Source organism: Lynx rufus, unplaced genomic scaffold (genome assembly GCF_022079265.1).
Source record: "Lynx rufus isolate CCGP_SWC_20201006 ecotype Redwood Valley unplaced genomic scaffold, mLynRuf1.p SCAF_14, whole genome shotgun sequence".
Lineage (NCBI taxonomy): Eukaryota > Metazoa > Chordata > Mammalia > Carnivora > Felidae > Lynx > Lynx rufus.
In genome coordinates, this window is record NW_025814828.1 from 12,068,062 (window position 1) to 12,082,163 (window position 14,102).

At 45.7% G+C, this 14,102-nt stretch overlaps 1 protein-coding gene across 4 annotated transcripts in view; it reads left to right on the forward strand.

Moving 5' to 3' along the window:
* Window positions 1-1,954: 1,954 nt before the first annotated feature.
* CA5B (carbonic anhydrase 5B) overlaps window positions 1,955-14,102 on the forward strand; it is a 51,120-nt gene continuing 38,972 nt past the window's right edge. For 2 of the 4 annotated variants that reach the window (XM_047075937.1, XM_047075935.1), the window contains exons 1-2: window positions 1,955-2,021; window positions 11,740-11,934. In XM_047075937.1, the coding sequence (XP_046931893.1) occupies window positions 11,793-11,934 (142 nt within the window). In that variant the 5' untranslated portion in view covers window positions 1,955-2,021; window positions 11,740-11,792. Of the gene's footprint in view, window positions 2,022-3,452; window positions 3,493-11,739; window positions 11,935-12,244; window positions 12,426-14,102 lie in introns of those variants that run through there. The other 2 variants (XM_047075936.1, XM_047075934.1) reach the window with 2 other exon arrangements.

Sequence of the window (14,102 nt, forward strand, 5' to 3'; positions counted from 1 at the left end):
GTGTTTCTAAAAAAAACAAAAAAACACCAAAAGGTTGATTTTTATCTTAAGAAAACAGGAAAACCTTAAAATGATTGCTATTTCCTCTTTTCTATTGCTGTTCAAAAGCTTAGGGGCAAATCTTTGTCCCAAGTTAACAACTGTTCTGGATCTGGTGGCCTGCATACTTAAATGCTAATCTTATCATTGGCTGCTTTATTCTCTTTACATCAAGTTCCCCTTTCCCTGGCTCCTTAAGCTATTTGTTTTATCCAGTAATGTCAATATTTTAGTAAGCCGCCTCAAATTGTCCATGGAAGAAGGTAAGGCAGAAGTCATTATAAAAATCAACTCAGTGATTTATACAGGCTGTATTTGGACCATATTCTGTGAGTTCATTTTCCAGGCAAAAATGACTGACAGTTGAAACATTTTATAAATGAGGCAGGGTTCTCAGGGTCAGGGTGAGCTTAATACAACTGTTCTGTTGAAACTTGTTCTTTTCTCTGTGTTCCTTGTTGAAACTTGTTCTTTTCTCTGTGTTCCTTGTAGCGCAACATTTTGTATAGTCCCACTATCTTCAAGCCAGAAATGATATGGAGGGTGGGAAGGAAAGAAAAACTAAATATGCTATCACAAAATTATATTGTTGGCATATGAAGAAATAAATGTAGCAAATCTTACTGCTAGGAAAGGAGGAATGTGATCTATCTACACATGTGAAAAATATAAACATTCAATGAAGATTTATTGAGAATTTATTGTGTAAAGAAGTATACTAAGGCCCATAAAAGTGGCTTCCTGTGTTTGCTACCCAAAATATCCCTACTAATCAAATCAAGAAGACTTGTGCTTACCAAATCCTTTTCCACCTATCAGCCCCTTGCCACATCTTCTCTTTCTCATCATTTCTTGTCAGACTCTAAGCTCTTTGAAGCTCATCTCCTTTGTTACGGGAGCATGTACTCAAAAAATAGGATTTGAATTAATGAATCAGATTTCTGCACAGGGGTAGAAAAGCTGGTTATAAACTTCACATTTCTCTTGTGGACCCAGAGTTTTAAGTGGAGAGAGTAAGGCTAGCACAGTGATTTCAGAGCGCACACAGGGCTGCAACCAGAGTTTCAGTCTCCTTGTGGTCGTGTCTCTACAGGCCGTAGACAGCCGAAGCTCACTGGGTGCCTAGCCAAGGTCATCTGGAGGAGGTATCAGGAAATACAGGAATTCTGTTTACTCCACTAGTCTGTCTAGCACTTAAGGTTGGCTGAGGGACTAGAAAAAACATAGGCCCATAGTTCTGGTTGAGAGGATGTGAAAACTGGCACAAAGGGGCAGTTTCAAATTCTAGTTCAAATGTGAAAACTGGCCTGAACAAACTCAGGTAAAGTGGACATGAAAATAGCGGGAAAGGGACATGGCTGCGTGACTCGTCCAATGCTTGCGTTTCCCTACTGAGCCACGTGCTCTCAGTACATTCAGTCTTCATGTTTGCAAATGGGAGAAACCTGAGAAAATCATTCTCTCTACACGAGGCTCGTAAGCCTGCAGTCTGATTGCACCCGACAAAATGTCGCCAGCGCTCAGTTCCCAGACCCGGGAGTGTTTCTCTAGAGACAAGGGGAGGCCGCCCACGCGATCTCAAATTCCTACGATCAAGTCCCGCCTGGTAGGAGGGAGCGCTAGGGGCTCAGGGCAAGCGGGGCAAGCGGGGCCAGAGCGGAGCGCAGGGGCGTAACCAAGGTGGAGGGCTGGGCCCAGGGGGAGCTCAGGGCGGTGGCCCGGGTGGGGAGGCGCGGCTGTGGCCCGGCGGGAGAGGCCAGGCCGCGGACTACGGAGAGCACGGTCGGGGGGCGTGGTCAGGGCAGCACGTAAGGACGTGAAGGGGCGTGGTCCTGCCCTGTGGGGAGAGGCCTAAATGAGAGGGGCGTGGCCTAGGCTGTGGGGCGTGACGGTGGGGCGTGGCTATGATGGCCCCCCGCACTAGCGGCAGGTCCCGGGACTAGAGCTAGCCGCCAAGGTTCGCGCTCTGGAGAAACGCTAAGGTAAGGGCCGGTAGCCGACTGGAGTGGGGGCTACAGCGGAGACACGCCGACTCGGGGAGGGCTGAGACCCTCCTCACACCCCCCGCCCCACCACGCCAGGTCTCAGACTCGGGACAGCTGTTGGTCCAGCGAGAATTGCCGGGGTCCCCGCGGGGCGCCGCTCTTTCACCCCCGCAGCCCTATTCTACCATGGGACTCATCAACTAGATGGCTGCACCTCCTTAGGGTTATTGCACTTGCGGGGAAACAGTTGTCTGAGGGAATTTGGCGGGGAGGCGTGAGGGCAGTTCCCTAGGAGAGAGCGCTGCCAGGGGTGGTTGGATGTGAATTAACTCAAGTCCAACCTGCTGTGAAATAGGTGTAGACAGGGGTAAGGGCTACAAAATCTCAGATTGCAGTTCCGGAAACCAAGGCGCGACAAACTGGGACTAACTTGGGTCTGGATTGTATTCCCCCCCACCCCCGATTATACCAAGGTCTGTGGACGGAGTCCCAGCCACCCCCAAGGCAGGGACTCAGCATCACAGCTGTGTCACGTGGACGAATCTGAGCCTTCTCCATTCCGCAGTTACTTCTGGCCTTTTTGTTTTGTGCCCCGCCCCAGAACTGAAGGAAAAACGCCTAAGTACATTTTTGATAGTTATGAGTCTTTGTGGCATTCACTGCTAAGCGCTGCTACCTTAAGGCTGGTGGCAACTCTTTAATATTAATGTAAGCACCCTCCCGTCCCCTGTATTTTCCCTGGGAAAATTTGAGAAATACAGAAGTTAATGTGTACACCTGAATTTGGTTCGAACTTGTTCTCTCCCAGCGTCTGAATACTACAGACTATATTGCTTTCTGCTTCTCCTTCTTAGTCCTTTACAGATAATGTGGCCACCTCCTCTCTGCTATTAAAAGCCTTGCTGGAATAAGGAAAGGAGTAGCCAGATTTTCGGGTGAGGGAAGCTCCCCAGCCCCTACCCCTTATCTGCCTGCACATCCCTCAGAATATGTTGGAATATGGAAAACCTTTCAGCTATCTAGGGCCTTTCTCAGATAATTTTTATGTCAGAACCAGGACTGAAATTCACCAGAAGGCCAAGATCATCAAGGGCACGGTTCTCTGTGCCTGTACACACCGGCCCTGTTCTCCCTGGAGCCAGGCGAAAGGTTGTGACCACTCACAGTTGGGACTCGATAAAGAATGTGAATTGTGAGTGAATGAGAGAACTTGAATATTTTGGAAATCTGATGGGAGGAAGAAAATTCCATCTCATCGGCACCACAGGGGAGCTTGGTTGTGGCACACAAAACAGTTACTGGAAATGTATTTTGAAACCTTTGGCCACCCCAGATTGGGATCACGATCTTGGGGAAGAAGTGGGTGAGAGGAAGAAGCTCCGTTTTCTCGTCAAGATGTGACAGCTTAACCTTTCATTTACATTTCAGGGCATATTGCAAAAGACTGGCTTCCTTTGGAACTCAGGAGGTGAGAAAATGGAGAGTCAGTCTAATGAAAATTAAGGAATTTTCTTCAGTGTAATTGTAACCTTTAGTTAGTACTTTTTTTTTCTGTCTGTTTTGCATACATATAAATGGCTTAATCAGGCAGAGTTCAAACTACAGCTGACCCTTGAACAGCACAGGGATTAGGGGACACCAACCCCCTGCCCAGTCGAAAATCCATCTATAACTTTTGACTCCCCCTAAAACATAACTACTAATAGCCTAGTGTTGATCAAAAACCTTACCAATAACATAGCCAATTAACATATTTTGTGTATTATATGTATTATATACTATATTACAATAAAGGAAGCTAGGGGCACCTGGGTGGCTCAGTCAGTTGAGCCTCCGATTCTTGGTTTTAGCTCAGGTCATGATCTCACGGTTCATGAGTTCAAGCCCTATGTCAGGCTCTGTGCTGCCAACCCGGAGCCTGCTTGGGATCCTCTCTCTGCCTCTTTCTCTGCCCATCCCCTGCTCGCTCTCTCTCTCTCTCAAAATAAATAAATAAACTTTAAAGTAAGCTAGAGAAAAGAATATTAAGAGAATCATAGGGAAGAGAAAATACATTTACCCTACTGTACTGTATTTGTTGAAAAGAAACCCACAGGGGCGCCTCGGTAGCTCAGTCGGTTGAGTGTCCGACTTCGGCTCAGGTCATGATCTCATGCATGGTTCACTAGTTCGGGCCCCGCATTGGGCTCTGTGCTGACAGCTCGGAGCCTGGAGCCTGCTTCCGATTCTGTGTCTCCCTCTCTCTCTGACTCTCCCCCCATTCATGCTCTCTCTCTGTCTCAAAAGTAAATAAACGTTAAAAAAATTAAAAAAAAAAAAAAAGAAACCCACATACAAATGGAGCTGTGTTGTTCAAGGATCAACTCTCCCTATCATTTAATAAATACATAATTTATTAATGATTCTTTAAAAGCTTTTAGAATCTTTTTTTCATACATTTCTAAGTCTGCAAAACATCAGATAAAGGACATGTTAGTAAAAGTTAAGGATGTACATAAATAATTAGTGATAGCAAAGGCATATAGTGAAAAAAATGGAGCGCTCCTGGGGCCCATTCAAGCTACTGTCCCATCTTTAAGGACAAAGTTAAATAAGGATGCATTTTCTGTGAAATCTAGTAATGTATACTAGTAGTTCATTGTTATATATAATGTTTGATAAACATTATTTATGGTTTTTACAAGTTAAGGTTTTATGAGATCAACAGGTAAATTTAGCTATCAATAAATTATAATTTTAATATAACAGAGGGGATTATCTTTAGGCTTTGGCATAAATAACCTCACGTGTTGCTACAGGTATTGTAGCCCAGCATTAGCTAAGTTGAGTTTCTGTTTATTTGAATTTTCCTGGAACCCTCCTCACCCCTGACCTTCCATGCTCTGTTCCTTCCTTGATCGCCTTTGACTCTTCCTTCTGTCTCTTGGCTTCCTCACTGCACTTTGTCAGTCTCCCTCTATACACCTGTTACTCCTGGGGGAGGGAAGGGAATTTTCTTCTCTCTCTGACCTCAGGACCTCTCCTGAGCACCAGAGCTGCACTGACTCTCTCCTAGACTTTTCCTCCCGCTGTCCCCTTGGACCTCAACTCCGTAAGATTCACGGGAAGAGTGACCTCTTTTCCTTCCCACCTGCTCCTTGAGCGGGCTTATTTCTCTCTCCAGGGACTCATCCTCCTTCTACCGTCAGCGTCATCCCTCCATAAAATCATGGGGCCTTCTTCAACTTCTTCCCTCTTCTCTCTTCCAGTTGAGTGCCGGATCCTAGGTTTTTTTTACCCAAGTGGCAGTCTCTTGCATACAGAGTACCTTGGTTCATCGCTACTGTCACTCTCCCGTCAGCGCTTCATATTCTGTCACTTGGATTCCTGGAATTTCATTTCAAACTCAAGTGCCCAAATCTGAGCTGCTCCTGTCCCACCCGAAACCTGTTCTGCACACTGTGGTGCTCATCTCGGTTCCTGGCAACTCCGTCCTTCTAGCTGATTAGGCGGAGAATCTTTCAGTCATCTTGGGTCCTTTCTTTCACATCTTATGGGCTGTCTCTCCAGGATACAGCCAACACCCAACTGCTTCTCACCACCTCCACTACGACATCCTTCGTTCCAGCCCCTGGATTATTCTGAGTGATCTCCCTGCTTCTTTCCTGCCTCCCATCCCAGTTGATTTCCAGTAGGCACCCTGAATGATCTTTTGAAGATCCAGATCAGGTTGTGTCCTTTCTCTGCTCCCAAAACTCCATTGTGTCCCCCATTTCACTTAGAGCGGGGGTTTCCACTCAGGGGTGATTCCCCTTCTCCAAGGAACATCAGCGGTGTCAGGACACATTTTTGGTGGTCGTAATGGAGGGAGCGTGTCATCGGCATCTAATGGGTAGGGGCCAGGGATGCTGCTAACCATCGTACAATGTATGGGACAGCCCCCAAACAGAGTTATCTGGTCAAATGTCAACAATGTCAAGGGTGAGAGATGCTGAATTAGAGACAGAACCTTGACAGTGGCCTAGAAATCTACTTGATCTGGCATTCATGATCTCTCCACCTTGTCTCCTACTACCGTCCTGCTAGTCCACTCTGCTCCTGCCGTGTTGGGCTCCTTACTATCCCTTGTATGTGCCAGCCATGCTCCCGCCTCAGGATCTCTGCATAGGCAATTCCGTCTTCCTGGAATACCCTTCCCCCGATAGCCCCAGAACTAATTCCTTCATTTCCTTCAACTTTTTGCTCAGACTTCACCTTCTCAGTAAGGCCTCCTTCAAGCGATTTATTTCAAAAACAACACTCCTTTCCCAGTGGCACTCCAGAGTCAGCTCATCCTGCTCTACTTTTCACTGAATTTATTTTAATTGTCCGTGCAACTGACTTATGTGTTACGTTGCTGTTTATCATCTGTCTCCCCGACTAGAATGTAATTTCCACCAGGATAGGGACTTTGTTTTATTTCCTCGGTGATCCGAGACCAGTGTCTGGCATTTGGTAGCTGCTTGATTGACGTCCTGATGAACGAAAGGATGAAAGAGTGATGGATTGAATGAAGGATGGTTGGAGGAATCTCCTTGTCACGGACCTTCCCGCGTCCGTTCTGCCCACTCCCATCCATCCTGCGCTGTGCGCATGGAGTCCTCAGAAACCATCCTGTATACGTGGAATAATACCTGAGGGTCTTCCAGCCTCCTAGAAATTCATATTCTTCAAGTTAATCTCCAGTCCCATCCAGCTTCACCTTCAGCTGCGTCACCTGGGCATCTGCTTGGCCAGCACCTTAACAAATATTCATAACAGACTTGGGATAATGGGAAATTCAGATACACTTGGCTTTGTAACAAAACGGGATTTTTTGGTCTAAAAATATAAAAAAATAATCCTCAGAGACTATGTTCACTGCAGTGAGGTCAGCAGCATTCTTAGAAGACAGAGAAATGGTTCAGGTTTCTAGACCCTGCGCACAGCCCACAACTTGGTGGGCTTTGTGAAAGAAGATGACCAAGAGCTGAGGGTACCAGCGGGCTCGCTGGAACTTTGTGTACTCCTTACCCCTAGAGAGCGAGTCCAGAAGCGGGCAGGAGATACTTCCTCTGGGCCGGGTGTCATCAGCCACCAGCCTCAGTGTCGTGCACAGACAGCATGACTGCAGAAAGCAGGGCAGTCGCCCAAGGAATGAGCACAGCCCTGGCCATGCCACGGTACTTTCCTGATGGCTCTCTGTGGAGCTAGACCAAGGATCATTCACCCAGACTTCGCTGGGCACCACGCTCACATGCTTCAGATCCCCACACAGCCTCTTATGCAGGGCCAAGTGGGTACCCACTTGTCTGTACAACTCCCCTGGCAGTCAGACACACACTTGGCTGTGTCTTATCGCAACTTTCCCTTTGAAGGACAACCAGCATGTCCCTTCTTTTGAGTATATGTTGTACTTATCATTGGGTTCCTGGGAGTTACTAAGTCTCCTTTTCCATTTAGATTGTTAAGCAAGAAAGGAGTCCTTTTCGATATGTTTGCCGACCTCTCTCTGACACTGGGATTGATTATTGAATAAGCTCAAGGTTCTGCCCATTTCAACCTCAGTTGTCCTCTCCAACCTTGACTACTAAACACTCCTGCCTCCCCAAATGTCCTCATCATCCCTGACATTGCCCCTATCTCTCTAGCTTTGCCTCTCCTGTTCAAATTGTCTCTCTCCTGTGACACATGGTCCAGATGCTGTCCCCTGCTAAAATTTAGAGCCTCTGCCCTCTGTGTTCTCATTGAATTAAGTCAGAGCTGCCATCACATCTGGCTTTGATTAGGAAGTATTTGTTTAATTATACTAAGTGAAATAATACAGGCACAGAGGGAAAATGTTGTATGAGTCCACTTACATGAATTATCTGGAATAGGCAAATACATAGAGGCAGAAAGTAGACCAGGGCGTGCTGGGGGGGGGGCTGGGGAGGATTGGGGAGTTATTGTTTAACAGGGATACAGTTTATGCCGGGAATGATGAAAGCTTGGGGTATAGATACTGGTGATGGTTACACAACGTTGTGAATGTGATATTTCATGCCACTGAATTGTACACTTTAAAAAGGTTAAAATGGTAAATATTATGTACATTTTTCCGTAATATAAAAAGGTAACTAAAAAAACAGAAAAGTTACATGTTTAATAGTTTTTTATAGATTGTAAGTTTGTGGGAATGGGGAGAAAACATGACTTTTTCGTCTTCACTCGGTGCTTTGCATGAGATAATCACTCATTATTGCTTCAAGTCAGGAACGGAAATCAATGAAAAGAAGCACAGAATTCAGGCAAGATTTCCCCATACCTCTTAGCAATTTTTAAAATTTTATTTTATTGTTGGGGTGCCTGGGTGGCTCAGTCAGGTAAGCGTCCAACTTTGGCTCAGGTCATGATCTCACGGTTCATGAGTCCATGCCCCACTTTGGGCTCTGTGCTGACAGCTCAGAGCCTGGATCCTGCTTTGGATTCTGTGTCTCCCTCTCTCTCTGTCCCTCCCCTGCTCGTTCTCTCTCTCCCTCTCTCCCTGTCTCTCTATATATCAAAAATAAGTAAACATTGAAGAAAAAAGAAAAAAATGTTACCGTCAAATTGATTTTATCAGAAAGAACCTTCTGTAGTTGGAATTGTTTAATGGCATTGTCTCAAAAAGAAAACAAAAAACATGAAATTAAAAATTGTCCCAAACTGCTTTCTGTTTTCTTAGTGTTTGCATTTATAGCATCAGTAGCATTTTAGCAAACTCGATTTGAATAATAAGAACTTTCATTTATACAACACTTACCAGCTTTTCTGAGAGCTTTTTCAGCCCTTAGACCATTTGAAGTCACAGAAAGAGTCAACGTCATGTATAGCATTACTGAACAAATGTTTCTCCTTCTTCTCTGGTTCTAGATTCTTTCTTGCATAAGATGAAGTGTGTACATTAAGCCTTATTCTTACATATTTCAGTTCATATAATCCTTTTACTCTGCTGATCTGCAATTATAAATTATACAGTTTCGTGCTGCACATAGTCTTACAAGTTAGAAAAAAGCATAAAGGTCTTGATATGACTCTCATCCAAGATTAGGGTGGAGATATCAAGAGAGAGGTGAAATGTTTACATGAAGGGATAGGCAGGTACTGAGAAAATATCAGGTTACTGGGCTTTTTTGCCACGTTTTTAATTTTGGAAAATTGATTGTTTTCATATTCTGTCCATAAACAACACCAGATGGTATTTTCTACAGATGATTTTTGTGGAGAAGAAACTATAAATTTGGAGATATTTTCCTATGGAAAACAATCATGGATAAGTTTCTAAGATGTCGACCTTTTGCTTCAAAGTAATACAGAGAGGGGAAGTAGAAGAGAGGGTAGATGCTTGGCCACCAGCAGACGATTGTTGGAATAAAGTATTGGGTATAGAGGTGGTTTTATTATAGTATTTCCACTGTTTGTACGAATTTGAAGTTTGCCAAAAGAAAAAATTAAGGACAAAAAAGAAATAGATTCTGAAAGGAGGTAGCCGATGGTCTATTATTTCATACACCTGATGAGTTAATTCAGTGAATGGAGGGATTTGAAAATGAGGTACTTTTATTTGGCACAAGGCACTATCAAGATAATATCTTGAGAAGCAGCCTGTGTGGCTCTGTCAGTTGAGCATCTGACTCCTAATTTTGGCTCAGGTCATGATCCCAGGGTCATGGGATCAAGCCCCGTGTTGGGCTCTGTGCTGAGCACGGAACCTACTTGGGATTTTTTTTCTCTCTCTCTCTGCCCCTCCCCTGCTCGTGTGTACGTGCACGCATGCTCTCTCTCTCTTGAATAAATAAACATTAAAAAAACCTGATAATATCTTGAAAGTTTATTACCAATCTATATTTGAAATCTGCATAGCTTAAAGAAGGTACATATTGACATACCGCCCCAAAATGTGTATGCGTATGTATACGCACACACACATAAAACTAAACAAAAGTGATTTTATGTTGGTTTGAGAATTTCTGATACCTGTTGGCAATGCAAACATAGTTTAGTTGTTGCTGATCTAAAGACCCCAGGTAAGGAGTTAGGCCTGCAGGCGAGGAGGCTCCATGGGATTCAGAACTTTCTACCAGTCCCCTTTAATGCAGCGACCATGCATCTTTGCTTCCTGTGTTCAGTGTGTTCACTGGCAAAGTGATGTATACAACAGGGTACATGGCACCAGGTTTCAAGGCTGGCTGCTTGCCACAGGTCACTTTACAGTACTTGGCCAGACACATGGCTCGTTGATGGTCATGAAGGGTTCTGCCTGGAGCCCTCACTGGTTCCTTTCAGGTAGTAACAGGAAGTAACTCTCCTTCCTGTTTTTACTGGACACACTTCAGGTGTGATTTTTTTTTTCTCTCCTTTCCCTTAGATGTAGACCTCTCCTCTAGCTCAGATCTAGCAAGGTTAAGGGCAGCAGCACAGGGGAGAAGAGCTAGTTCACCGCCAGTTAAAACCAGTGAAGTACATGAAGAGAGGAAAGGGTGAAATGAGAACATTTGCCTCTTTGCTCAGCATTGCTAGGGATCATTATTTCTCTTTTTATGCCTTTGGGCACCTCTCCTTCCCCCACCATTGCCAGACAATTGAGAGGCCTCTAATAGGCTGAAGGCACAATCTGAAGAGTCATGGTTTCCCTTCCCGTATGATGTGCATTTCAAGAGGCCCTGAGCAGGAGAAATTAATGGCATACCTGGAAGGTAGAGTTCGTGCCTTGTTCGGCTTTGCATCCCGGCACCCAACATGGTGCCTGGAACAAAGGAAATGACGATAAATGTTGAAATACAAACGTTTACTGGCAGAACTTCCATCCCTGTGAGACCAGCTTAGACTCATATTTAGCTATGGCCCTCCTTCAGATCGTACAGAACTTTGGGGGTCCTTCAGATCTTACAGGTAGGGATTGGGGCCCTACCCTTAAATGGCAAGCATTCCAAAGTGTTTCAGAAGTATAAATAACCCCACAAATGGGTGACAGTGGCATCTAGGAAAAGGAAAAACCCTTTATACTGTCTTAGAACATTCTGGCATCACTTCACAGTTTGTGGTTCTTGAAATTAGTTAAGATCAACATCTTCTCTATCGCCAAGGAAGTGTGCCCAGGTCACTGAGTGGCCATCAGGTGCCAGACAGTAAGAGATACAGCTACGGGAGAGACAGACATGGTCCCTACCACCATCGGGCTCGGCTGCCAGGAAGGTGGTGTCATAAAGTACATTCCTGATCAGGTGTTCAACTGCAAGGAGCACCATGAGGGAGACGAGGGTGCTGGGCTCACCTGGTGAGTGCCGGTCAGGGGAGGCTTCTAGGAAGTGATGCTGGAGTGGAACACCTGGAGGGGGGTGGGGGGGAAGAACCAGGTGGGGATGGAGGGAGAGTGGTCCAGAGAAGGAGGAGCATCTGTACAAGCCCTGAGGCCAGAGGGAGCATAGGGAGCGGGAAGAACCGGAGTCCTTGTGGCTGGTGTGCAGGCAGAAGTGGGAAGGAGACTTGACAGCAAAGGATCTTTCCTGCTGGAGGGGCAGGTAATTTTCAGGAAGAGGAGTGGATTAACTCCTGACTCATTCCCCCTCCACCCCTCCCCACCCCCGCCCCACCATGTGTGCTCAGAGTCCTAATGTTGTTGCCCTACTCAGAGCTTCTGCTCGATGGTCACCCTCGGTTGTTTACAGCTTCGCCTTCTCTGTCCTCCTCCCTCTAGGTTATTAGGTTCCTGCATGTTATTTCGGGCCTGATCAACATTTCAAGCTAAACATGGTGGTGATGAGTATCCTCAGGGCCATTCTGCAAGCCTCTCCATGCAGGTCACCGTGGAGAAGATTCCAGATCCCCAGCTCCGTGCCGGCGAGGCCCTGCAGCCTCTACACCTGCACGTACAAAACCCGGAACCGAGCCTGTGAGTACCCCGCTGCCTTCGAGAGAGCGAAAGGCTGGTTTCGTAGCAATCACGTGTGTCCTGCTTATCCACGTGCTGTCAGTGGCATTCCAGAGTGGGATTCTGTGCCCTAAGAACCGTGAGAACAGCTACTTGTTTCTCTACTTGTCTTCTCAGATAAATGTGGAAAATTCTTTTCCCCCAGGTTCATTGAGATGTAGTTGCCACATAACATTGTGTAAGTCGAAGTTGTGCAGCGTGATGATTTGATACACGTATATTGCAAAACCGTCATAAGGTTCAGAAAGTCCTTTCCTTGACCGATTCTAACATGTTCAAAGGATGTCGTGCCGAAATAGGACAAGGGAGATGTCCCAGTTTCCGGTACTCTGGAACCTGTTCTGTGCTGTTGTGGTTAGCAGTGGTCTTCTTACTAACGTGGATCCACAGACGGCGAATTCTCCCCGTGAATCCTAACGTTCTGCAAGTTGCGTATTCACGTTTGCCAGCAGGTCAGTGGCTTCGCGCTCTGGAATATTCTTTCCCGAGAGACAAACTGCAGAGTTAATTCCAGCCGAGCAGCTTGCCAGCGTGTGCTCTGCTGTCAGTGCGGCATCAAGGGAGGCGGCAGATGGTCTCTCCTGCCACCTCCCGCATCCCGTTCTTCTCCTGAGACACCAGCTACCTGGCACATCCCTGTGGTGCAGGGATTGTCCACCGAGGCACTACTGACCGGGGGGATGGGCCACTCTGTGATGTTGCACGTGAAGCGTGCACTGTAGGGTGATTAGCTGCATCCCTGCCCTGTATCCACAGTGGTCATCCACAGAGATGACAGTTGCACCCTCACCCAGTTAGAACAACCACAAATGTCAGCAGACATTACTAAATGAGCTCTGCAGGAGACAGAATTGCCCTGGTTAAAAATCAGTGGGACAAGAGGAGAGAATAAGAATGCATGTTTTTGTGGAGAGGTGAGTTTGAATTTGTGGAGAGGTAAAATGCCTAAGTATATTGTGAAAGAGGAATTTTTCATATTTTCTATTATCTTAAAGGAATTGACACAGGGTTTTCAAATGTTGGTTTCCTCCTAAGTCTGGGTTTCTCTGCTTTTTCTCTCTGGGTTTTCTCTCTTTTGACATCATAAGCACATACTAAAAAAAGAAGGTAAGAAAGGAATGCTTTTATATCAGTAGTACTAATCTAGCTAAATCCAAGGACTTGAAACTTCTTCACAAATGCATTTTTATTATGAATTTACTTTGTTTCCTCTAACATTGACAATGTTCTCATTAAAATGAATTGGTCAGAGTCATAATAAATTTCTGGTTGCTGGGTGTGGCTTCCTACCAGCAGACCCACATCCTACTGGGACTGGCTTATTCTCAACACTGGCGTTTTGTGGTCTGAGGCTTCAAATGGAAAAAAAGAGTCATATTTATGTAACTACCAAAGTTTTACTTTTTTTTTTTTTTAACAGAGAGTTGAAAGATAAAGGTCTAAAGTCCAACATACATATGTCTTGCTTCTTTTAGTGCTGACAAACAAAACGCGGTGGCTTGGGGAGGTGTGGGCTTTCCTTGATTAATTTTTCACATCAGATGTTCTTGTTTTTAACTTACTAAGAGAAACAGGCGACAGTCATGATTTGGTTTTGCTTTTGGCATATTGCTCTGCCCCTCCTGTTTTCACTGGGGAGAATATTGTAATTTCTGCTGCTCTGAGCCACTGGCAGCTTAATACGACGGCAGAAGGCCCCGTTGTGTACTTGTGTGACCAAGAATGACCCAAGATCGTTGAGGGCTAGAAAAGATAACCTGCAAAGCCCGTAGCTAGTGGCCGCCGTACAGTGAGGACTGTGTTGGCAAGTACTCCTACTCCTAGTACTACGATTATCGTCATCACCGTCCTTATCGTCATAGGCTCAGTGCCCCCGTCAGATGTTTTTGTGACCATTTTTAAGATTGGGTTAAGCGAGCGGCGCCTGGGTGGCTCAGTCGGTTGAGCGTCCGACTTTGGCTCAGGTCATGATCTCACAGTCTGTGAGTTCGAGCCCCGCATTGGGCTCTGTGCTGACGGCTCAGAGCCTGGAGCCTGCTTCCGATTCTGTGTCTCCCTCTCTCTCTGCCCCTTCTCTGCTCATGCTCTCTCTCTGTCTCAAAAATAAAATAAAAACATTAAGAAAAAAA